The 26240-nt window shown below is 36.3% G+C and overlaps 1 protein-coding gene and 1 long non-coding RNA gene across 2 annotated transcripts in view; one reads left to right on the forward strand and one right to left on the reverse strand.

Annotated features, from left to right (window-relative positions):
- IRAG1 (inositol 1,4,5-triphosphate receptor associated 1) overlaps positions 1-26240 on the reverse strand; it is a 79882-nt gene that overhangs the window by 11576 nt on the left and 42066 nt on the right. Inside the window, exons 4-18 of the mRNA XM_087921097.1 lie at positions 25748-25848; positions 22746-22816; positions 21365-21538; positions 20330-20407; positions 19452-19498; positions 17222-17812; positions 13583-13661; positions 12744-12864; positions 12002-12032; positions 10988-11128; positions 9272-9403; positions 8214-8355; positions 6222-6271; positions 3705-3803; positions 3274-3338 (exon numbers count right to left, since the gene is read on the reverse strand). Coding sequence (XP_087777223.1) covers positions 3274-3338; positions 3705-3803; positions 6222-6271; positions 8214-8355; positions 9272-9403; positions 10988-11128; positions 12002-12032; positions 12744-12864; positions 13583-13661; positions 17222-17812; positions 19452-19498; positions 20330-20407; positions 21365-21538; positions 22746-22816; positions 25748-25848 — 1922 coding nt within the window. The remainder of the gene's footprint in view (positions 1-3273; positions 3339-3704; positions 3804-6221; positions 6272-8213; positions 8356-9271; positions 9404-10987; positions 11129-12001; positions 12033-12743; positions 12865-13582; positions 13662-17221; positions 17813-19451; positions 19499-20329; positions 20408-21364; positions 21539-22745; positions 22817-25747; positions 25849-26240) is intronic.
- LOC148128132 (uncharacterized) overlaps positions 1626-26240 on the forward strand; it is a 43996-nt gene continuing 19381 nt past the window's right edge. The window contains exon 1 of the long non-coding RNA XR_015740908.1: positions 1626-1774. This is a non-coding gene — a long non-coding RNA (uncharacterized LOC148128132). The remainder of the gene's footprint in view (positions 1775-26240) is intronic.

The following is a 26240-nucleotide window of genomic DNA, read 5'->3' on the forward strand; positions in this document are numbered from 1 at the left end:
TTCATCCAGGGCTTCTGGTTTGGAAAAATCTGGATGCACTTATTCACAGTAACCGTATCCACACTGGTCAAGATGTAAAACAGTACAGTTTTTGTATATTCCTCCAAATCCTCTTGTTCAAATAAATTCCAATTAGTATTTGAGAAATAATCCTGCAGCTGATCAAGTGCTCCCTCCAGCCAGATCTTGATGAGTTTGATTTCAGGCTTAGTTTTCCTTCTGAGGGGGGTGTATGCTGGTATAAGGAACAGTGATAAATGATCTGAAAGTCCCAGATGTGGAAGGGACACTGCTTTATATGCATCCTTTACATTAGAATACACATGATCAAGTGTGAGGTTTCTCCTTGTGGCACATGTCACATACTGAGTAAATTTGGGAAATACAGTCTTTAAGCATGCCTTATTAAATTCACCAGTTATTATATGAGCCCCATCAGGATAAGCCTTAAGTTGTTTATTGCAATATGCAAATATGCAAGTGCAGTACTAATATTTGCATCAGGAGGTATGTAAACAGCTGTAAAAATCACCACTGTCAGTTCTCTAGGTAGATAGAAGGGTCTGCACATGACTGTCATCACCTCTAAATCAGGAGAGCAGTATCTGTTCTTTCGCCCTGCACCCCTAAAGAAATTTCACTCGAACCTCGCATCCCCTGAAATAAATAATAAATAAAAATGACAACATATAGCCAATATCCTATTATTTACCTGGACTTTTCTCGCACCCCCTGGAATATCGTCTCGCACCCCAGGTTGGGAACCCCTGCTATAGAATATTAGTGATTATATTGTTGCTTTGTTTGCTGAAAACAATTACTGCTCATAAGTAACTCATAGGCTTTGCCCAATTGTTTGTTTCTTATTTATTGAGACAATTTATAGGTTCCCCAACTATGGCTTATATTTAAAAGTAAGGGAAAAAAATAAAAACAAGAAATTATAAATTGTCAAATTTGCCCAAGGGTAAATGTAAAAACACTTACACACAGACACACACACACACACACACACACACACACCATGGGTGCTGGGTAGTTTATTTATTTTGCAGGATGTTTTTTTCCAGATTTCAGTATTTCTTTTCCCTCTAACTGAAACTTTTCTTTAAAAAGAAACCCCAGAACTTGTCATGGAGATAAAGTAGACATAAAGCACTTTAATAGGATTCTTTTAAGCATTATTTTGTACTAGTTTACAAATCATTAGTCATAATTCCAAAACGTCAGCAAATCTTTTTTTTCAAATGTGCTGTATTTCCTGAAGATGACAAATTCTTTGTCTGGGGGAAAATAGCTGCCAATATAATACAGGCTTTCTAGGAAATACGTTCATGCACTGTTCCAAAACATAGAACATTCTGTATTCCTAACAGTATTCTTTTGACAAAACATGACACTCTTGGCTTGGCTATGTTTTGGAAATGAAGGAAATAAAGATATTTAAGCATCTTTATTCAGGAGTACAGTAGACTACTGTATCATTCATATTATCTTGGAATGTTTACAAGTGAGACTTAATGTTATATTATATCGCTGACACTATCAGTGATGCAGTTTATGTATTTAAAGGTCCCACCTTTAAATAAGCTGTCCTAATCAATTCAGCTTAGCAGCTACACCCACACCCACACCCACACATCAAATCAGATACAAAGTGAAAAGAACTTTAGCCGCAAGAGGAAAGCATTACCTTGCCTTAAATCCTCATCAATGAGATAGTGGACCTCCACATAGGCAAAAATTGGTCTTCTCACAAAGACATCTGAACAAGGTATTGTGGCACATCAGAAACCTAAGAAACTTCCTGGTTTTGCTTGCATTTACTTGGCTTTCTGTCCATGTTGGTAAGTCATGGCTTTAAATCATAGCAAATATATGTAGGAACGTGGCAGGGTTTAATCTGTGCAGTTATTGATTGAGTGGATTGAACCATTGCAAATCAGAGTGAAGTTCATGCTTTGAAGTTTGGCTTTGTTCTGGAAAGCCTCTCCTTCTCTCCTCTTCTCTTCCCCTCCCCTGCTCCCTCTTCCACTGTCCCTTTCCCATCCATCCATCCATCCATCCATCCATCCATCCATCCATCCACCCTCTCTTCCTCTATCTCAAAATTTTGATTTGTGTTTCTCCCTGAAATTTAAAAGGCTCCTGAAGAAAAGTGAAACAGCTGGAAAAGCAAGATATATATCACACAAAGAAACAAAAACCTAAAATCTGTTCACTACTTCTGCAGCTTCTGAGAAGGTGGTCAGATTAATCTTTCATCAAAAGAAATATAAGGACACTTTTTACAAAATTATTATAGGATAAGCTTTCACTGGACATGCTGAGGTCACTGACAAAATTCCCAGAGATGACTGTTGATACCTGGATATTATTATTTTAATGTCAGATTTGCCCCTATGTGTGTTTTTGCACAGAAGATGGTCAGTTTGTATAATATAAGGTCTAGTAAGCACTAGAAAATGAGAAGCCAGCATGGATTGCTGTATAAAAATATGGCAAAAGGAATTGATGGGAAAAAGAGCATATTTGGCATCTGAATCTAGTGTAGGATTTAATTAACTACTCTGTATTTCTACTATGGTTGCTAGTTAACAAGGGATCTAAATGATGACAACCTGTACTGTCAATCAGAAGCTGGAAAGCCATCTGTGGAGATTTTTAAAGTTGGATTTCTGCTCTGAGCAAAATATGTGATTGAGTTAAATTAATTTTAACTCTGCGTGTGGGATGTAGCAAGTAAGAAACAGATACAATCAATACTGACCTGAGCTAGTCATAGAATACCATGAGATCATAGGTCTCGTCACAGCTTGAAGCTATAATCTCGTATAAATTTATTGGATAGTTAATTCTCAATGAACTCAATTTCTCTCTAAAACGCAAGGTTTTCATGCATATGACATTACTTTATTCACCATTTTTAAGGATTCGGTCTTATATAGCTTTTTTTTTCAAAGTTGGTCTTATTTCTGAATATTCAGAATATTCAGAAAGAAACAGGTATATAAGCCCTACCATATTCTTTTCTTAGAATCCTAGTGCAAAAACAAATACTCCACCAAAAAGATAATTATATTTGTTCCTCAAAAGAATAGTAATACAGTTGAGACCTTGCTATATTACTATTTAATATATTACTGTATTACTATATGTATTATCAAGTTGTATTACATTGCCTTGCTTTTTTTTTGAAAAAGGAGATGTTTTAATACCAGTTAAAATTGTCTACTGCATAACTCTTAATGAAATAAATATTCATGTACTCACTTCTCTGTAACTTCAGGCAAGACTGGAGTTGATGTCAAATTGCTTCTTCCATTTGATGATTCAGACTGTAAATAAAGATATTCATTCCATGTCATTCAAATATCAAGAGCATAAATTGCATTTAAATATATGAGATTACCCCGATCACATGAAAAAAATATAATCTTTGTGTTTGCCAAATAACTAATTTATCCAATAGAAAACAATTTCACTATAAACTGGAAGATTGACAATTACTTCCTTGAGAGTTTAAAGACACTTTTTCACTTCCAACTTCATACTAATGGCTTATTTGGAGTGTAATTAATTTATATTTATATGAACCTTTATATATACCAGATTTAAAATATACAGCATTTTAAATTAATTGACATCAAAGTTTTATTCTTTAGAAGTGTATTTATATACAATTTTTCAAGTGTCAATTTTACCAGGGAAGATGACACCAAAGGTATGGGCGACTGGCTAGGTGACTGGCCTGGGAGCTCAAATTTTGAAACAACAGCAACACTGACTCTCCTTCGAGGCATCTAAAACAAAACAAAAAAGCATGTTATATTTCAATTTAGACATTGATTATAATTTATTGGGAAATATAACCAAACAGATTAGAGCAAAACAGGCAGAAAGGAAACCATGGGACTTTAGGATGCAGTTGCTGTACAACTGCATAAAATTCCCAAAGTAATTTTATTGTAACTTTCAAACAGCGGCAATAGTTTCTACGGCTCCAGAACACTTCTATAAAAGAATCTCACAGAAGGCAAAGTGCAGGAAAATTTTATACATGTTTATCATGTGATGGGATTCAAATATTTTTGCCACCAGTTTGTTGGGCGTGGCTTGGTGGGCGCACTTTGCGTGTGTGCACACACTTTGTGCATGCCAAACACACACTTTGCCCAGGTGCAGAGGCGTTTGCGCAGGTGCAGAGGTGTTCTCACTCGCCTCCTGCAAGCCTGCACATTCCTGGTCGCTTCAGCAACTAACAGGTAACAGATAATCAGAGTTGGAAGGGACCTTATAGGTCATCTAGTCCAACCCCCCGCCCAAGCAGGAGACCCTACACCATTTCTGTCAGATGGCAGTCCAATCTCTTCTTGAAGGTCTCAAGTGATGGCGCTCCCACAACCTCCGAGGGCAAGCTGTTCCATTGGTTGATTGTTCTCACTGTCAGAAAGTTTTTCCTTATTTCCAGGTTAAATCTCTCCTTGTTCAGTTTCCATCCATTATTCTTTGTCTGGCCTATGGCACTTTAGAAAATAGCTTGACCCCTTCCTCTCTGTGGCAGCCCCTCAAATATTGGAAGACCTCTATCATATCTCCGCTGGTCCTTCTCTTCACTAGACTAGCCAAGCCCAGTTCCTGCAACCGTTCGTTGTATGTTTTAGCCTTCAGTCCCCTAATCATCCTGGTTGCTCTTCTCTGTACTTTTTCTAGAGTCTCAACGTCTTTTTTATAATGTGGTGACCAAAACTGGATGCAGTACTCTAGGTGTGGTCTTACTAAGGCTTTATAGAGTGGTATTAGTGCTTCCCTTGATCTTGATTGTATCCCTCTGTTAATACAATTTAGGATTGCATTAGCTTTTTTGGCAGCGGCTGCACACTGCTGTCTCATGTTTAGCTGGTTGTCCACTAAGACTCCAAGATCCCTCTCACAGTTACTGCTATTGAGCCTGGTTTCACCTAGTCTATATATGTACTTTTGGTTTTTCTTGCCTAAGTGTAGGACTTTAATTTTCTCTATATTGAATTTCTAGTCTGTCAAGATCCATCTGGATCTTGAGCCTATCCTCTTGGGTGTTAGCTGTTCCTGCCAGCTTAGTATCATCTGCAAATTTGGTAAGTTCCCCTTCTATTTCCTCATCTAAGTCATTTATGAAGATATTGAAGAGTACTGGGCTTAAGACGGAACCTTGTGGCACCCCACTGTTTACTTCCCTCCATGTAGACTTAGACCCATTAAGGACTACTCACCGCACGGCGCTATTCTGTGCCGCGCAAAGCAGCTGCGCTTCAAATTCAGCAGATAAAGGTGAGTATGGGAGCCCGGGCAGGCGGGTGGGCCCAACAGCAGAGTGGCGGAGAGAACCGGTTTGCTCTCCACTGCTCATCACTGCTACCAGTTCATCAGAATTGGGCCGAACCAGTAGAATACCACCACTGATGTTTATTCAGAAGCAAACTTAATTGTCTCCAGGGGAGTTGATTCCCTGGAGGTTCTGCTATAGTCGGTTCTGCTATCTCCAATAGCTACATTCTTAATGTAGGGGCTTCCTAAGGGCCAAATTATATATTATGTTAAATTTATGTTTTCTTTGAAACAGTTAGCTATTTCCATTTCTCAATCACTGTTCCACCTCACACTGTTGCAGCAGTAAAAATCTCATGTCTCCACCCAATACAATTTTGCACAAAAGGGAAAAAAACAAACAAAAGTCTAAGCAGTCTAAGCAGTCTGGTGCTTTGTACATGGCTCATCTCCTGCCAAAGACATAGGGAGACTCACAGTGTATCAGCAGTTTTACTTCAATCGCTTTATATGGGCTAGTGAGGGGGAGAATAAAATTATTGTGTCAATATTCCCCTCAGGCTAATATTCCAAAACTAGGAGGAAGAATGAGACAACAATTCTCTTAAATGGGGAAACTATCTTCCTATGTTTTGCAAACCTCCTGCCTTTTCAGATAAAAATCAGCTTCGTGGAACTTTCCTTCTGCATTGCAGCTAACCTAGAAATGAGATCCCAAGCTGGCTTGGGAGTGTTGTAACCACTTGGGATGAAATATCCTGTCTGAGTGATAAGTCTTCTCTTAAGTAGCTGCCTGATTCACCGTATGGGCGAAGAAGAGTCATAGAAGAGCACAGGTTTAGCTAACAGATTTTCCAGAATGGATACTTATGCAAATAGTTCATTAAATGGATTATTAAAATTTGGAAAAATACCTTTCCAATAGAAAGAGACATGGATCTTGATGTCCGAGGCACACCATCATCTGTTGCAAAGTATCAAACAATATTGAATGGGAAAAAATAGTGGTAGAAAAGACAAAAGACATTATTTAACCAGACTGTTTTATATTGAAAAGAAAGCTCATATCAAGTAACATTAAACTTTATTAAAAACTATGATACAATATTGTTATGATGATCAATATGGATCATCATTTCAGTGAATCCAAAGATGCTTTTTCAAGAGGTAACTAGACTTTCTGTTTTTTCTTTGAAGATGTTTCACATCTCATCCAAGAAGCTTCTTCAGCTCTGACTGGATGGTAGGGACCATTCATTCAGTTTTGAGCTGAAGAAGCTTCTTGGATGAGAAGCAAAACCAGAGAAAGCCCAATTGCCTCTTGAAAAAGCACCTTTGGGACAATCATGACCTGGATGACTGACAATCTCCATAGACATTTTGGTTGAATGTGTCATAATCTCACAGTTTTTCTGAAGATACCTAAATCAAGATTTTTTTTTAAAAAAAATACAGTATTATTTAATTGGAGTTTGGTTCCATAGCTATGGCCACCATTCAATAACAGCTTTACCACGGCCATCTTTCCATGTTGTTTTTCACTTCTCATTTTAGCTCTGAGCTCTGGAATTCTCTAGTAATCTCTAAAACAAATAGTAACCAAGCCTGTTTGTACTTCGTTTTTAAGCCTTGGATGCCTCCTGCTAAATCAAGATGCAAAACTTTAATCAATAAATAAATATTCTATTTATCAGATACTAGCTCTATAGCCGTGTTTAGCTACGAAACTATGTGATCAGGCTTAGTTCTGAGGGAGGAAAATAATGGGAAAAATTGTGCCTCTGCCTACCAGCATTCATCTGGCTAGCATCCTGTCAGTATGTGTGAGACAGTTGAGGGCGGTTTGGAAACTGAAACAGTATTTGCTGTGTGAGCAACAAGGAGACAGCTAGGAGCCTGGGTGTGGCTTAGCTCAACTGTTCTGTACTAAAGCTTGTTGCTGCTGTGAAACTAAAACTGAAACTCCTCTCCTCTGCTTGTGTTTTGCATTTGGAAGAGATTTCTTTTCAGGTGGGGAAGGGGAGTAGAATGCCTTAGCATCAGGGGTGGGATTCTACCAGTTCGCACCTATTTGCTAGAACCAGTTGTTAACATTTTAAGCAGTTCGGAGAACCAGTTGTTAGAAGAAATTACTGGCCTAAGCCTGTAAGGAAGGCAGGAAGGAAACATTCTGGTGTTGCTTACAGAAACTGCCTCTCCATTAACCCTTATTACATTCTTGGCAGGACTAGACTTCCTGTCTCTGGAACTTCTCTGGAGTTTTTCCCCCCTCCTTTGCTGGTACTTTGCTTGTGTGGAGTGACCTTTCAAAGTTACAATGGCACTGAAAAAAGTGACTTATGATCATTTTTCACACTTATGCCTGTTGCAGCATCCCCACAGTCATGAGAGGCCAGACGAGGAGATGCGTGCCTCGATGTGAGTGATCGAGTTGGCTACACCCAGCCAATAACATGACCACCAAGCCATGCCCACCCAGTCACATGACCACCAAGCCACACCCACCACCTAAGCCATTCCCACAGAACCGGTTGTTAAAAAATTTGAACCCCACCCCCTGCTTAGCATCAGAGCATGTTAATAATAATATACAAACTACTCTGATGGTCATTTGAAAAACCCTTTCTTAGTGAGCACCTAGAAGCCAAGAGGAATATAAGTGTCAAATTTCAAGTGTGTAGGCTTTACGGTTCTGGAGATTTTGTGATGATGCGTCAGTGGTATTTCGCTTTTATATAGAGAGATTTTATATACACAAGATGACCCAAAAGTCTCAGTGCAGTTTTAAGCTTTCTTAAAAATATGGTAAGAGTTTTGGGACAGCCCATATTATCTATAACTATGTGGAGAGTAAATAAATTTTTTACTGCAATACAAAGAGTATTTAAAATTTCAGGAAGTTTTACCTGGAGAACCGTAGCTTCTGCTAGAATTCTGATTAGCAAGTTTCTTATACTCCATGAGTTCAGCATGATCCTTTTCATATGTTCTTTTTAAATTCTCTACATACTGCATCATAACTTCAGTGGCCTTTGACATACGTTTTTCCTGGAAGAAACAGATAAGAACAATACACATAAAGGTATATTTTCGATATCAAGGAAATAGCGGTATATAACAGTTTTTAGCTATATGATTTTACTCAAAAGGAGACCTTGCCAATTTGGCACATATGGTAATGACAATGCCATTGTATGGAATGTCATTTTTCTTTTTGTTATTAATATTGAAATAAATGTTTCTCAGGGAGTGACAGTATCCAAATTGTGTCTTTTAATCTATGACCAATTAACAGCAGAAGCTATCATACTATTGAAAATGATTGCCTGGATGCAATCTGATCCCAAGAACTGATATTAAAGTAGCAGACATTCTGAGATCCTCCATTTTGAAGGTTAGATCCTCAGGATCAACACTGCCAACTAAACCACATTTTAAAAACCTCATTATGTATTATTATAATATTTTAAACTTTATTATTATGTACATTTTTCTTGCAAACTACTGATTGGTTTACCTTATTTTAACAATTTATTCTGTGTGAACTTTCATTTACATTTCCACAGTATTAGAAAATTGAATGCCTTCAGTCCGAACTTGATTAAATAATAAAGTTATTTTGGATTATAAGAAATATTTAGGTCTATATTCTCACAAGGCATTTGACTATGGGCTGGAAAAACATATGTCTGGAATCTTAGAGGTGGTACTGGTGTGTTAAAAGAGAGAGGGGGAGGGAAGGAGAGAGGGAGGGAGTGGGAGAGAGAGAGAGTGGGAGAGAGAGAGAGAGAGAGGAATAACTAGCCTAGATGGACCAAAAATTCAGTTTAGGGTGTTTAGACTTTTGGATCATGCCTGTTATCTTGGTTTCAGCCTCTTTTTAAGCTAGAGTCAGTCATGGATTGACTAATAATAAAGTCAGAGTGAGAATATATAGTTAACCGGCACTTTTAATAGTTTTTACCTGACGAACAGCACCAACCATTTCAGCCCGACTGGACAGTCTTGAAGCCAAACGATGAAGCACAGCAATGTCTTCCAATAACTTCTGGTACATCTCTCTATGTTCAGAGTGATGCCACAAGGAAGCTGAAGACTGAAACAGAGTGTTTTCTAACATATTAACTATATTATAAATTAAAATTATTAATAATTATTATTTTAATCTGAAAAGTCAAAGTGCAATAAAGTCATAAAAGGATAATTTGCAATAAACATAATAAAAGGACACCCATAGAATAACTTTTCATCTGTTTCTAAAAATCTAAAAACTTAAAAATACAATATAACATGAAAGCAATTTCTTTTATTCCAGACATACTTTTGACAGTCAACATCCAAATAACTACTTAAAGGATTAGTCAAGAGCAGGCTTTTATCATCCATTTCTCCTTCTCTCACTCAGAAAAGCATAAAGATGCTCAAAGCAGAATAATCTTCTAACTATAGTCTACTTGTATTTTACACTTGTTCCATCAATCCACTATTAATGTGGAAAATATAAAATACCTGAACAATATAATGTATTTTAGCATAGTATTAGAAAAAATACATCTTGAAGAGAGAACAGATAGGTCTTCATGATTAAAATTTAAAATGTTCTTATATTTTAGCAAAAGCTTTATTATCAGAAAAGTCAGAAAATATATAGACTGCCTGATTCCAATCAGGGAAATGCATGCTTTGCTGAATTCACTGTTTAGCAATACTTTTCCTTATTAGTAGCTGTTGTTAATTTAAAATATTTGAATTCTTAGGCTCTTTTTTATGTATAAAAAACGAACATAACTAATGTTTGGATCTAAAATTTAGAAAATGGCTTCACCGTGTCATGCAATTGAGAATTTCTTAAAAGGGAACTGTTAGACAGAAACCATGGCAACTTTTAATATAATATGTCAAATAATATTACTGCCAGTACAATCAACTTTCTTAAAAATGGATACTACTTCAAAATGATGGTAGTTGGATTTCAAAAAATCCTGATCCAAAACAATTGAGATGGATGGACAGATGGATAGTTGGGTGGTGGGTGGATAGATGGATGAATAGACAGACAGACAAATAGATAGAAAGACAGAAGGTAAGCTGTCCATTCTGCCTATTTACCCTTTTTCACTGAAGGCCATTTTTGACATTACACAAATTCTAGTGATAGTATGTTCATGATGGAAGAAAAGGTTTTCAAAATTTAAAATATTAAAGTTTCCTACTGTTCTGAATTTGAAATGGACTGTTCTAATTATTCCCAAAATGTTTGCATTTTGGAGTTTGAGTCCATCATGGAAGCTCCTTGCATGACAATCACTCTCTTAGACCAACTCACCTCACAGTGCTGTAACTAATAGAGGAAGAAATTCAAGGTACCCTGCCTTGAGCTTCTACATAAAAAAGGCAGAACAGAAATTTAACAAGTAACCCAGTGGTAGTCAACCTGGTCCTTACCGCCCACTAGTGGGCGTTCCAGCTTTCCTGGTGGGCGGTAGGGATTTTGTCCCCTACTTTATAAATCACCATTACTGTGGAACCAGTGGGCGGTTAGAGAAAATTTTACTACTAACAGAGATACAAAAGTGGGCGGTAAGTATAAAAAGGTTGACTACCCCTGAAGTAACCTATTGAAAATTTAAAAATACACAACACAGAACATAACAAAGGTTCCCAGCATGTTTTGTCTTACCGTAACTGCTCCCCTGAAGTTGTCTAATTCCTTCTCTGTATTTTCTTCAGCAAGATTTCTTTCCCTTTCAGCCTGATTAATTCTTGATTCCAATGTATAACTATCATTTCTGAATGCCAATGAAAGTTGTACAAATACATTCTGTTGCAGGAAAATAAAAATTAATTGAATCCTTTCATTAATCCTAAAGACGATGAATGAAGGAATTAATTTCTACCAACAAACTCTTACATATTGGCTTTTCAGGGGAATCATGTTTCCTACTCTAAAAAATTCTACCTGCATAACTAGAAATGGGCTCAAGGTATGTACAACAACATGTATATGATGTAGGGTGGTATTATAAAGAAGCTGTTGGTGGCAAGCTGAATTATATGAAATATTATTAATCTGCAGACTCAATGCCTTTGCAAGAGATTTTTAGGGGTCAGTCTCTTGTCCACTACAGTTTTAAAAACTTCTTGTAAAAGGAAAGGTGAGCAAACTTCAGTTCTTTGTTTAAGTAGACTCTTCACCTCTGCCTACCTAGGAATTTTTACATTGTGACCATCTGATAAGGTGAGTGTTTCTAAATTGATGCTACCGTAGATATAGAAAGTAATAGTTAAAATAACTTTTGTGTCAGCTTTTCTCAGCAAAAGTATACAAAGCTTTGATTCTATCATGGTTTCTTGATTTTCATTTCTTGAAAATCCTGACCATAGATCCAATTAAGTTTAATTCCTATTCTATAACTCATTACAGGCAACTAAATAGAATTCTTCTGTTACCTCTTGATGTAATCTGGTATGTTCACAAATGTTATTATAAGATAATAAGATATATTATATTGTATTTATTGTAAATGAAGTTTTGAGAACATTCTTCAAACATATTTTCACCAAGACTTTAACTGAAAAACATAGCATTCCCTGAAAGCAAGTAAAGCTTCTCAACAAAACATTGATCATCATTAGTATTATGTGACACACACAACTTGATTGCTTTTGTGCTGTTTAGATTCAAAACACTTACCTCAACCTCTCGTTCAGTTAGTGGTGGAGAACTGCAATAAGAACAGGAATAACTTGTCTGTTACATTTAAAAGCCATTTATTCTGCATACTTAATCAGCATCTAACAGGCCATTTTCTTAATTGGTTAATAATCAGCTAACTGCATATATGCTGTAATTAGAGAATGAAAAAAATACACTATACATGTCTTACTAAAAATCAAGCGCATTTAATTCATATTTTATCATTTGTAAATTTTATTATTACATTGCAAGATATATCATTTGTAAATTTTATTATTACATTGCAAGATACAGAATCTTGCTTTCTTAGAAAGTAAAGGTTGTCCACACAGAACCAGCATCATTATTGTGGCTATAAGTTAAGCATTTCATAAGGTTATAGGATGTGAATCATGTTTCTCTAGAGTTGAATGACAAGTATACTAAAATATAATGAATAAATCATATTACTTGTAACAACTGATTATACGTCGTGGTGATGTATAATATTTTATTTTGGAATAATCCTAGAAAATCTGAGAGTCATGATTGGTTCAGGGTCTCTCATAGTCGACTGAGAAGTAAACCCTGTCACCAGAGTGTGTAAAACTGCATTACTTTACGTTCTTTCTGTTATGGTTATGTAGACAAAAGTGGATTGAGAGAATCTCCACCTCTTCCCAACTCGCTTTAATGAGATTAAATACTTCTTTCGTTACATATGTTCAGACAGTAAAATACCACTCACAGATGGATTTACCTTCCTGAAAATGGTGTTTGTACACGAAGTTTTCGTAAAAGAATGTCAGGAATGTTGGGCATGACGTCATATCTGTTCTTTGATTCCTCCTCCTCCACTAAGAAAGGGATTGGTGAAGACCCTAAAGAAAAAGGTGTTTCATTGCTAAAACAGAAGCAACCAAACAACTGAAGAATATTAAGTATCGCACTCTGATGGTTCAAATGTTGTGGGAAGTTGGATGGAGAGAAAAAGGACATTCTGCTCTAAGCAACCAATTTCAGAACAGATTTAATTAAAAAAAATCAATTTCTCCATTACTGATTAAAGTGAAACTCAAATACCCCAAGGGATGATAAAAGAATATTCCATTATTCAAAAATTAAGCACGCGTTTATTTTTCAGCAAATGCATAATAAATCCCTATATTCTGCTTGATAGGTTGTCTGGTAATAGTTCTAATGATCTCAAATACAAATATCATTGTAATAAACTGAAAATAACTGTATTTAAGACCATGGGTCCACTGGTGAGTCATTTGCAAATTTTCTGTGCAGCACATGTACAATATACACTTGTACAGTTTCCATAATAGTCTACTATTCCCCTTTCATTCCAGTAATGGTGAACTTATAATTCTCTAACTGTTATTGGATGCCAACCCCCATGAGTTCTACTCATGTCCTATACTCATCCAGGAAGAGATTACATATGAAGTCATCCTAACTAAGATTTTTAGCAAAAGGCTCAAAGTTAGAAAAGTGATGTGGCTACCAAAGTCATGTCCCCTCCAATTTAATCATAGATAGATAGATAGATAGATAGATAGATAGATAGATAGATAGATAGTTGTACATCACCTCTTTCCTGTTCAGCAGCTTCACTAAGATCAGGAAGTTTAAGTCCAGCTAAATTTTGATTTCTCATCAATATATGTTCCTGGTGGAGAAAAAAATCTTGAATTATTTCTTAATACTTTATTTTAAAAATAAATTTTCAATAACAGAATAAAGTCTATTAAATTGAGTGTTATAAATACATATAAAGCTGACAGTAATCTAGGAACTGCTTGATTTAGTAACAAGAATATTTCTATCCTTCACTATACAACATTCCCAACATGATTCACAAATATAAAAATGATACCAATATATGTAGCTGAGGGTTAAAATGATGGGTCATTGGTGCTCTCTGAGCTTGCTTGTTTTCTTGCAGACATTTCATTACCCAAATTAGGTAATATAACCAGTGATTATGTTATCTAGTTTGGGTAATAAAACATCTGCAAGAAAACAACCAAATTCAGAGAGCTCAAAGGACCCCTTAATAAATATGATACCAGAAAAATATTAAAAGAGTAAAATATTGTTAAAATAAGACTGGTGGGAATAACTAAAGAGCTACGAGAAGGAGAAGAAAGTGCTAGGACAGCCAATTTAATTACATGGCATCACTATCAAGTAGTCTCACTATTGTCACCAGTCTATAAAATAAAAGTCCCTTTTCATCTCAATTCATAAATAGCACAGTTTTTAAAAATGAGCCACATTCTGAACTCTACCCACAAATGGATTAGGAAACAGTAAGAGAAAATATTCTAAATCTATCTACTAAAAAGCACACTAGATATGTCTTCAAGTAGCTCTAGTATTAAAAACTTTTAAAATTATCAGCATACAGTATCACTTCTTTGCTGTTTTAGTTACTATATTTATATGGTTGCCAACAACATATTATCTGGGCAACCTATTTATAGTAAATGATGTTAATGTACAATAAAATAGTAAATGCAATTTAAATTCATATCTGTCAAGACAAAAACAACAACAATAACATTAAAAATTTAATGCACTAATTTCCCAAATACCCTCAGTAGACTTATGCACTGAGGAATTTTTTTTTAATTAACTAATGAAGCTGAAATTCACATAAGTTTTCTAATGGTGCATGTGGAGTAGAGTCCGTCCGTTCCCCTCCCCACTCAATATAATAGCAGATCTGTGGATATTGGTTATGTGGGGAGGGAGGCCGGAAATTCTATTTAGCTTTTCCTCTCCTCCTAACATTAATATTATAGTAATGATAAATTTGCCACATAAGCTGTTATTAGCTAGACAGAAAATATTTTCTTTTAAGATGACCAAAAAGACTGCGAACTCAGTTAAATCAACCTCCCATGTGTGCAATTAAACTTTTAAACCCAATATTCTTTCTAGTGATGCACTGAACTGCTATATTGCAAAGACACTTTCTTGTCATATGCATTTTTAAACTACCATCATTTTGGGTCAGTGAAGTTCTTAATGTTTCCATTTAACTATAAAAGCTGAAACATTCCTAAAACTATACTAGCACTACAGTAAATGACTTGGTGGTTTATATTTTACATTATACATTACATTTACATTATGTTTAAAATACCCATTCACTTGATCTGTGCTCATATCCCTCTGAAACTGATTTAAAATAATATTAAATATTATTTAAACATTTTAAGATTAAAGGATAAGTGCTTGTTAATATATATCGTCACATAAGACTTTAGAGTATATTTACTGACATAAGAAGGGATACCACTGACTTCCTTAAACAATGTTAATAAAATTCTCTCTTTATTTAGAAATAAATTTCTAAATGGCTGTATTTAGAGTTTGTCTCTGATCTACTCAAATTGTACTGGTTATGAGCTACCAATTTTTGTACTGTTACCCTAGTGCAGGTTTGTTGATTTTGCCTCTATGTTGCTCCATTTTAGACAGACTATCTCTGTTGTACAAAAGTGATTCTCTTGAGATCAATTTAGCAAAAAACAAGATATAAAAGCAATGGAAGCACATTTATAGCAGAAACCCTTAATGGAACACTACAGATTTATATGCACTGATATATCTCCAGACAGAAAGGAAGATTTGGGGGGCTGTGAAGAAATAAAATGGTTTATTTCATGCACAAATATCTAAAATGACAGGAGAGTTTGTCAGCTTCTTCCTGCCTACTGTATATGTCTTACATAACTATGTCCGAAGCTACAATGCTGTACCATCATTTATGCTCATTTTCCTAATGGCAGCTAATGATGTTTTCTAAATCTAATAATAATTTTTAAAGGAATGGATTCTTCATATGAGAAATGAAACTGAATCTCCACCTGATGAGCCCAAAGTTAGAATGGAAGGCCCTGTTTTCTAGCCACCTCCAACTATCCTTCTTGATCCCAGCCTTTTTGTGAGGTAGGAAGACAGCCCCTTCTTCCAGGCAGAAATAAAAAGGGAATGACTGCTTCCAGCTTTCACAGAGGAGCCGGCTTCCTATCTCTGAATATGAAGGAAAAGGGCCTGCCTTTTGTTTGGGCAGAAAAAAAGCAGACAGAAATTACTTCCTGTCTTTACTTGCAAATGTTAAGATCTGCTATAATGCTTTTAGCCCTTCTTTATTTCTGAGAAACAGAATAATTATGAACTTCTAACCATGTTGCAAATATTAAAAGACTATAAAAACAGCCCCCCAGATCAGATCAAATCCTTATCTAGTCCAAAATTCTGTTCTTGCAGTAACCAATCAAAAGCCTGCAGGAAGCTACAGTAAGGATATGCCTAGGAGCATCCTTCCACTTAGGTTCCCCAGAAATGAGAGTCATATTGCCAGTGATAAGCTGGCGGTAATAAATATAACCATTGTGACTGTAAATGCACATGAAAATAAGCGGTTCCCACAGGAAACATAATGTCTTAGATATTTCATTTCAGTTGACAGTTTGCTATAATTTTGGGACTGCAAATATTAAAAACCATTTTTTGAAAAGCAAAAAAGTAACTGCATGAAAGGACAAGGCGATAACCACAATCCAAAATTGCACAAATACTATTGAACAGACTTTGGGAGAGGCTACAAAAAACGATGGAGACAACAGGCACAAACTCCAGAGTCTAAGCCCTACAAAAATAAAATCAAGGGATGTCATTCTGGCTACCAGCTTGGCTGGCTTCAAAAAATCGCTGGATCAATTCATGGAAGTCAGAGATCAATGTCTATCAGGGCAGATGGCAGTGTGGCTGCCTATGAAAGTAACATGTGGGGAAATTAATAGGTTTCCTTGTACATTTGATTGAGCACTTGTGAGAACAGATTACTAGACCATATGGGTCAGGGGTCTGATCCAGCAGGCACTGATTACATTCTATGTTATGAGTCAACATGATAGGTAGAAGGGATGTCTATCACATCAAGGTAGAGGCATTAATTTTGTGTAATTAATTTGAATGAATTGCCAGAGGTCTGCCTAGGCTTGCTTGTTCCTTCCCTACAGACTACTAATTTTACCCATCTTCCACTGTACATTTCAAATAATAAACTGTACATTTCTGGTACAATAAACTATGGAAGAAAAGCAATATTTTTCCAGGTTTAAAATATAATTTACAACAGTATAATCCTATTCTATTACATAAGACTGAAACAAATGCAGTATAGTTTACACAGGTCAACTTATCAAAACTAACCTCTCTGAGCTTCGTCAGTTTCTGCATTCGAATTGGCTGAACTTGTATTTGAAGGTCTTTGAATGGTGGTACTGTATTACCAGCTGTTATGTTACCAGCAGAGCTTTTAATATCTTCAGGTGATCTGAAAGGTGCTTTTTCTACATTACATGGTTCAGGATGATCCCATGACATAGCTCGTAGTAGAGAAGAGCGGTTACTAGATGCATTAAATTCAGTTTTATTAGAAACTTTGGAATCCTTCAGTAGTGGTGCTGAGCCCTTTAACTTTGTGCCCAGTGCAATCATTCCTGGTCCAGGTAACTGACCTTTGAAAGGAAACTCATTTCCTTTAATTTTTTTAGGAAATTCTTTCCCTACTTCAGTTTCACAGAAGTTCTTGCTACTACTTAGAGTTATTTTGCCAGTGTTGGAATCTGAAGTACAGAATTGAGGCAGATTATCCATATGTTTATATGGATCAAAGTTCTCCTTTTGTTCAGACACGTTCTCCTTTAGACTTTCCAAACCAGTTGTGTGAGGAACCATTCTTCCCTGAGAAGCTTTTCTTTGTTCATCCTCCTTTTGATTAGTTATTCCTTTTGTGGGATTCTGAAATTAAACAAACAAACTTAAAACCAGTTTGTCTTAGAAGTCTTATTTTCTAAACCCCTGCTTTTCTTTTGAAGGAACCAGCAACAATATTTAAGGGGTAGAAGCAATCTCTTCAATATGTCTTACTTCAGAAAAAAATGTTGGTTTTGATGACAGAATTCTAGAAAACAAATGTTTCCTATCGAGTTTCTTTATGGATACAGGCATTATACTGAATAGAGATTTACCAAGATTATTTTTGAAATACAAAATGTTATAAATAATTTGAATGGACTGTTTCTACGTAGAGAATCTGGATCCAGCCCATGTAAGGCTTTATAGGTTAAAACTAGCACTTTGAATTGCATCCAGAAATATCTGGGTAACCAGTACAGTACCTTCAGTGCAAATGTTCTATTATCAGAGATCTTAATAGAAAGCAGAATTGCAAGGGACCTTGGAGATCTTCTAGTCCAACCCCTGCTTATGTAGGAAACCCTATACCATTTCAGACAAAAGATTGTCTGACCTCTTCTTAAAAACTTCCTGTGTTGGAGCACGCACAACTATGGAAGGCAAACAGTTCCATTGATTAATTGTTCTAACTGTCAGAAAATTTCTTAGTTCTAAGTTGGTTCTGTTCTTGATTAGTTTTCATCCACGATTCTTGTCCTGCCTTCAGGTGCTTTGGATAATAGATTGACACCCCCCACCCCTTCCTTCTGGCCGCTCCTCAAATATTGGAACACTGTTATCATGTCATCCTTAGCCATTCTTTTCATTAAACTAGGCATATCCGGTTCCTGCAACTATTAATATCTTTTAGCCTCCAGTTCCCTAATATTTTTGTTGCTCTTCTCTGCACTCTTTCTAGATCCTCAACATTTTTTTTTACAAAATGTCAACCAAAACCAGATGCAATATTGCAAGTGTGGTCTTACCAAGGCATCATAAAGTGGTATTAACACTTCATGTGTTCTTGATTCTATCCCTCTATTAATGTAACCTAGGACTGCACTGGCTTTTTTGGTAGCTGCAGCACAGTGCTGGCTCATATTTAAGGGATTGTTCACTACAAGATTCCTCTCACAGTTACTATTATTGAGTAGCGCATTCTGTTTTTCTTGCTTAAATGTAGAACCTTATTTTTCTCACCATTGGATTTCATTTTGTTAGGTAGGGATTTCCTTCACCAACTGGTGGATTGCTGAAGTTTGAACTAATTGCATTGTCCATGTGATGCTCACATGCAACTTCAAGTAATGCTTGGGTTGCTGAGTGAAGCATCAATCACCATTGTCAGCACTCCCTCCTCCAAGAGGATAAATTAACATACCCTAAACCAGACATTTCACTTGTATTAACAGTACAAACTGGACAAGGAGAATGTTAAATGCACTAGCTCTTCTCAATAGAAAAAAAATGTTTAACTTTTCACTCATCCGCCAAGGGTTTCTTCCAAGTGACCTTTCATAGTGTTTTTGATTCTGTTCTCTCACATTCGACTCTGACAACATGCCCAGATTTGGGGATGCAATCACTCAGTGTAGCATAGCTAAGCTAGTTACTGCCCAGATAATTCCCATTTCTCAAAAAAACATTTAGTTTATCCTGACCGATCACATTAAATGAACAAAGAATATTAAAGCATATTTACCTGCAATGGAGACACTGACTCAACACTTGACGTGCATATATCAGAATCTACAAAATGAAAAATATCCAATAAAAGTATTCACCTTTTTTGAAACATATTACATGTTAAAGAGAGGTATGGCAATTTGAAGAAAATCACTGCATACTTTTAGGACTTCTCTTATGAGCCACTCCATTTGAACACATATAACCTGCTGAGAATATGCTACTCTAGATCTCATTGTATGAGGAGCCTTTCTCTTAAGTCATAAAACATCCTCCTAAAAAGAGTTATTAATTTCCCTGATAAACTTTACCTAATTCATATTCTCTCTGAAAATTAAAACCAACTGTTATATGATTTGTTTCAGATCTGCCTGCATTCCTTGTTATTTTGTTTGTTAAGAGGATAAGTGCTTATTTTACTATACAATTGCAAATATAGTCACTGCATGTTAGCCTTCCCCAATTTAGTTCCAGGATAGTTGGCGGTTCTAAGGGCATTTGATATCTGGAAGGCACCAGGTTGGTAAAAAAAGAGTTTTAAAAGTGATTAAACTAGACAAATTTGTGAATATCACCTAATTATGAGCAGATGATAGATCCAATTGAACCTTCAGGGTCAAAACCAACATGCCAATAAGTACTAGCTTGAAGACAATAGCATTAAGTCTTCTATTCAGCTGTGCTTTTCAAGTTGCTGATTTGATTCACCATTATGGGAAACAGAATGCTTTTTATTTTAAAACTGTTGCAAAATAGTTCCTATTAAATTTTTGAGGGAGACTTCTATGTAAATATATTTTCAACACGTTTTCATAGTGAACTTTATGGAGCATGAAGGTATCAACTAACACAAATGCATTGTTCTATATTAGAATGTTGCACCATTGATTTTACCTGTTGGATCTGGAAAAGTCAATGAGTTGCTCCGCGATGAAGCAGGTGAAACACTGGGGCTTAGTGATGGGGATAAAGCTGCATTAAATAAAAATGTCACTTATGAACCATTTAATAAATTTTCTATAAACATGAAGTTAAACTCAAAGCGTGTATTAAAATAACACTATAAAATCAGTATTACAGACAACAAAACACAGAAGGGGCTTAGTTCAACATAGTACAGTGGTACCTCGGTACTCATTGTTAATTGGTTCTGGAATCCATGATGAGTACCAAAAACAATGAGTACTGAACACATTTTCCATTAAGGTATAATGCACTCAGTCACAAGGCAGCTGATACCTACAAGTTCTAGCTTGTGTGTTGAGTACTAAGCAAATGATGAGTACTGGGACAAACTTTTTGTGTCAAAATGTGTTGAGTATCAAATTTGATGAGTTTCAAAGCAGTTGAGTACCAAGGTACCACTGTACTTCCTGAACATCCTTCCGTATGGGATGGAACAGTCAGTAAGGATCACCCCCAAAAAGCAATGTATAAAATCAGTGAATTTTCCCCAGAGCCATTATGATATAGTATTTAGGATGCTAGGCTTGCAGCAGGTCTAGGAACAGGGAGATCCAGGTTTTAGAGTCTATCCCCAGCTATGAAAGCTCATCACATGATTTTGAGCTAATTACTGTCTCTTAGCTCAATCTACCTCACAGTAAGATTTTACTAGATCTGAACATAGCAATCCCAGAACAAAAAATGTTCTAAGTTTTATTTCTGTCAATCTGTGGCCAATCTGGGATGATTGGGTAGAATCTTTATGGTAAACTACTTGGAATTGGGGAAGCTAGACAATTCAAGTAAATAAATAAAAAACCGCTGGAATGCAGAGCACTTGTAGCATCAGTGTTGAAGTAAAACACACTTTCTGTTTTGTGGACTCCTCTATACATGATTCTTGGAATAAAAAAATCTTGTATGTCAGCTAACCATGAGTTCCATTTGCATAGAGAGCCAAAGATGGTATTTTGGAATACATACCTGTGGGTGATTCTGAAAGGCTGCTTCTTGATTTTCTTCCTCTGCGTGTGAGGAACCTCTCACTCACCTTCTTTGCTTCTTCTAATAGTTCAAAGTTCTTCTTTTTATCTTCATCAGATATTTGTATATCTGGCAGTTGGTCATGTAGGAGATCAATTACATGACCTTCATTATCTAAATAGGAAAATATTGAATTAACAATGAATGCATAACATACAGTAACTGCACATTCTAAGTGTTCCTTCTTGACTACTGTAATGAGTGCATTATATACAAGATATTGGTAAATGTCTACTACAACTGACCAGCTAAATAAGGGCAATTTGTTCTCAATTTTGTAAGGTATTTTTACTATCTGCAAATATATCTATTATAATTGAGCCTGTAGGTAGCCTCATACAAGTGTTTGGTTTTTTGTGAGGCAACATTGGTTACAATAGCACATAAAAATGTCAAAACTTACGAAAGTGTTTGGCATCTACAAGGTTAGGTAGGGTTCTGTCCTAGGCTTCCCCAAAAAGCACTAAGCCAACTCTGAGTCCCAGCAAAACCTCTTTTATTAAATGAATGTGAATTTAGTGCATTCACATTCAGCCAACGGCTTGGCAAACAGTCTTGCAAAGGTATACTAATTAGCTCAGACCTTATCTATCTTGGAAAGCTGCCCGGTAAATATTTCCACACGTAGTGCTGACAGGGAAGGGTTGGGTTACACAGACAAATCTTCACGAGGCTGGAACGAATGAACGAACGAACAAGTGAGTTATTTCCTGCAAAAGCCCCCTCCCCTTTTGCTCCTCTTTTAATCCTGATGGGAGGGACCATTCATTGTCCACCTGTGGCCTTACTCCCACATTGACCCTGAGTTCTTAATTGTTCCTTCCTTTTGGCAGCTCTGCACATGTGCAGGCTGGGAACTGGTTCCAGAAGCTCCTCCACCTCACTGCTCTGATGACTACCAGCCTGCCCTGGCCCCATCTCTGCCTCTGATACACAGCCCTCATCCGAGCCTCCATATCTTTGTTCTTTGACATTTACAGGCCTTGAATCTTCTGTTATAGACAACATTCAGGATTACATTAATGCATTCTGTGTTTGTAAGAGTGTCTTATGAAGCCCAAAAGACTCCCTCACAACCGGCCCACGGAAGAAAATTATAATGCTGATCCAGCCCTCAAAGAAATCCAGTTTGACACCCCTGCCATATACAACATAAGATCAAAAACCTTTGAACTGCATACAATATAAGGAGCCATACAATATTTTTTAGAACAGATTCAATCTTATAGAAGCAAATGAAGCAATACTTGAAATTCTGCCAATTTGTGTGTATAAATAATTTGAAAGAAAAAAAAATAAGGCAATAACATACGATTCTTACCTACAGAAGTCAAAGAGTTCCCTGATTTTCTAGCATTTCTGTTAGAATGTCGCAGATGAGGGCTAATAGGCCTAGGGGAAAAGACCCAGCAATATTGAAAAACTGTTCAATTAATATGTGTGTGCAGGTGTGTGCATCTACGTGCATGAGAAGATTTCTATGAATCTATTCATCTTTATTTTGTACAGTGAACAAAATATTGATCTCTTTCTGCATTTATAGTTAAATTAGTAAATTTGTGATATATAAATACAGGCTAAAATCAAGACGCCACCCAAATGCTGCTGCTATGAACTCACTCATTCCTTTGTATGTGCTGAGCTAGTGGGAACTAGGCAGAGGTGGTATTCAGCAGGTTCTGACCAGTTCTGGAGAATTGGTAGCAGAAATTTTGAGTAGTTCAGAGAACCGGTAGCAGAAATTTTGAGCAATTTGGAATACCACCTCTGACTGCCCCCATCCCATCTATTCTCTGCCTCCTGAATCCAAGCTGATCAGCTGGGTCTTCTTTTGTTGCCCTGTACACGAGAACAGTGCTGGAAAGCAGGTTAGTGGGGTGGGGAGAGAATGGGATTTTACAGTATCCTTCCCCTGCCACGCCCACCAAGCCACACCCACCAAGCCACACCACGCCCACCAAGCTATGCCTACAGAACCAGTAGCAAAAACATTTGAATCCCACCACAGGAACTAGGCCTTTAAATCTTTATTAGATTTTTAAATCTCTCTTTTACATCATAATTAACTAAAGACAGCAAATATACATAATACTCCTTCCTCCTCCTATTGAGCTGAACTTTGCCATGCAATCCAAGAAAATGGTTTTTGAACTATATATTTCCAAGTTCTTAAACTTATCTGAATTCAACAGCATTCTGAATTATTAAAAAATATCATAATGGTTCTTATGGAAGCAAACTGAAATGATAAAAACAATCATAAGGAATAAGTACTTTCCTACATAGATAATGAAGGTCATGTAATATGTATGTAGGAAAAGGTTTTGGATTATTACAGACCAGTTTAAAAAAATAAGCAATTCAATTAAATATTCTACTCCCATTAAAAGTAAGATAAATAATGTACTTTAAAAAAAGTTAACAATAGGTGGAACAAAAATTAAAAATTGTGGCACAATGGGTATCAGCTACTATTAGGTTGAAAAACTGACTAACAGTCCTATTTTCTGTTTTCATCTACCTACCGATGCAAAAATAGTTAAAGCAAGCAGTAAAAAGATGAAAAAGAGGACATGGAAAAGCAGTAGGAAAGGGGAAGGAATAGAGAGGATAGTAGGGGATGGGATTATGGGTAAGGAACCGGATAATGGGCAGATGAGGAGGAAGATAAATGTTCCACTATGGAAAGTACAATTGTCCAAAGGTGCTGGTATTTATCTTTATTCAAAAGATGAGGTTGTACTTCTTTCGAACAAACATTAAAGGATTTAACCCACATTTGGAGGGCATCCATTGATTCTCACTTTAAATCCAAAATTATGTTATTCTTGAAAAAAATAAATGTGTACTTTTCTTCATAGATAGACAGATTATATATATATATATATATATATATATATATATATATATATATATATATATATATATATATATATATTTCTGAGGTTCTTGCGGTATTTGTATGTGGATCTTTGGTTATTGGGTTTCCCCGCGTAAGATTGGCAGTATCTGGGCAACATTTCGATGAAGTCTCATTCATCATCTTCAGGCTTCTGTCTTCGGCTCTGTGCTTCTCAGAGTTCTCTTCTCACTCTGAGAAGCAAGAGCCGAAGTCAGAAGCCTGAAGATGATGAATGAGACTTCAGCGAAACGTTGCCTAGATACTTCGAATCTTACGCGGGAGAAAACCCGAACAACCAAAGATCCACATACAAATACCCGCGAGAACCTCAGAAAACAAATATATATATATAGTATTCAGCTTTGTTCGGGTATTTTCCCACGTCATTATAGTTGTGCTTTTAAAGTTGTAGCAACGTTTTGGCAGAATCTCATCTGCCATCATCAGGCTTCTGTATTGTGTTTGTCTGTGAGTCAGACTTTTACAGTTGTTTCAGTTTTAAATTTGGGGCAGCCTATTGCTGTGCCAGAATGTTTTTTTCTTCATCCTGATTGGTTGGGAGTCTTGGTCTGTGTTTATTGGTCCTGGAGTTTGCTGTGTTCTGCTTGATTGGTGTTTCTAATATCTTCTGTCTGTTTTGTGGCTTTTTTTGTCTGGGCTGGCTGGCAACATTGTGTTCCTGTATTGGAGGCTTTTAGTACAGCTTGGCTCCGAGTAAATGGATGGCTATCATTTGTTAGGCAGCTAGGTAGCCCTTCATTAATAACCATTCTTTCAAAGTTATATTGGTGCTGAATGAGATTTGTGGTCTTCTAAGCAAACAGAAGTAATTTCTTGAAATACATTGAAATGCATTTGCTGCAAAATATGATTTTGTAGGCAAGAGGCTACTTCATTAGTTGCAGCCACTGCAGCATTCCCACAGTCATATGATTATAGCATGGATGCATGGAAGCCAACTCACAATTATAATCCTTCAGTCATGATTGCCATTTGTGTCCTTCCTTGCTGGCTTCCCACAAGCAAAGTCAATGGGAAAGCAGGCAGAAGACAGCAAATGAGATGACATAATACAAATGAGATGCTTAACACCTGTGTGGGATTCATGTAACAGCTACAGCTGGAACTGCTACAATAGCCACCATAAATTGGTGCATCATGTAATTTTATGCTTTACATCTGCATAGCTTAGCAACAGAAATTCCTGGTCCCAATTACCATCATTAACTGAGCATTACCCCTTTTCTTTTACCTTTTTTTCTTTCCACATAAGTGTAGATTTTTAAAAAAAATTGTCAAGCAAAAGCTTCCTTTTTATGTGACTTTGTACATTTATTTATTGAATCAAATTTATACACCCGCCCATCTCACCAAAGGTGACAATGATCATGGAAATAAAATGACACATATGCATTAATTACCTGAGAGGTACATTTGTGTCTCTTTCTGTAACTGGTCTAATGGCACACTCTGGAAGAATTATTGAAGGTGTGTTGCATGTAGCTGTTTCAGCAGAGGACTCCTGAACAAGAGAAGTATATCTCATTCAAGCAGAATAAAATATCCCATTATTCTTACACGAAAACTTAACCTTTACTCTCCCCAAGTTCGGTACAAATACTTTATTTAACAAAAGATAAACCTCCCTGAATCTAAGGTAAGTTTCCTCCAAAAGATAAGATGAGGTAAAATTCACCCGCCTCCATTCCCATATTCTAGCAAAACTCTGAAAAGATCCTTCTATTTTTGCGGGGGAAGGGGGATGTCTTCCCTTTCAATAATGTCTGTAAAGCATTAATATCACAAGGGAATTATCTAATTCTTGATTTGTAAGTGTGTACAGTTTTACAAGTTCTTTCAACCCTATCCTGAAACTAACTAAAGACTTGTTGACATATTGGACAAGTAAGATGA

This window comes from Pseudonaja textilis, chromosome 1, assembly GCF_049901715.1.
Source record: "Pseudonaja textilis isolate UNSWEBS1 chromosome 1, rPseTex1.2, whole genome shotgun sequence".
NCBI classification, from domain to species: Eukaryota; Metazoa; Chordata; class Lepidosauria; order Squamata; family Elapidae; genus Pseudonaja; species Pseudonaja textilis.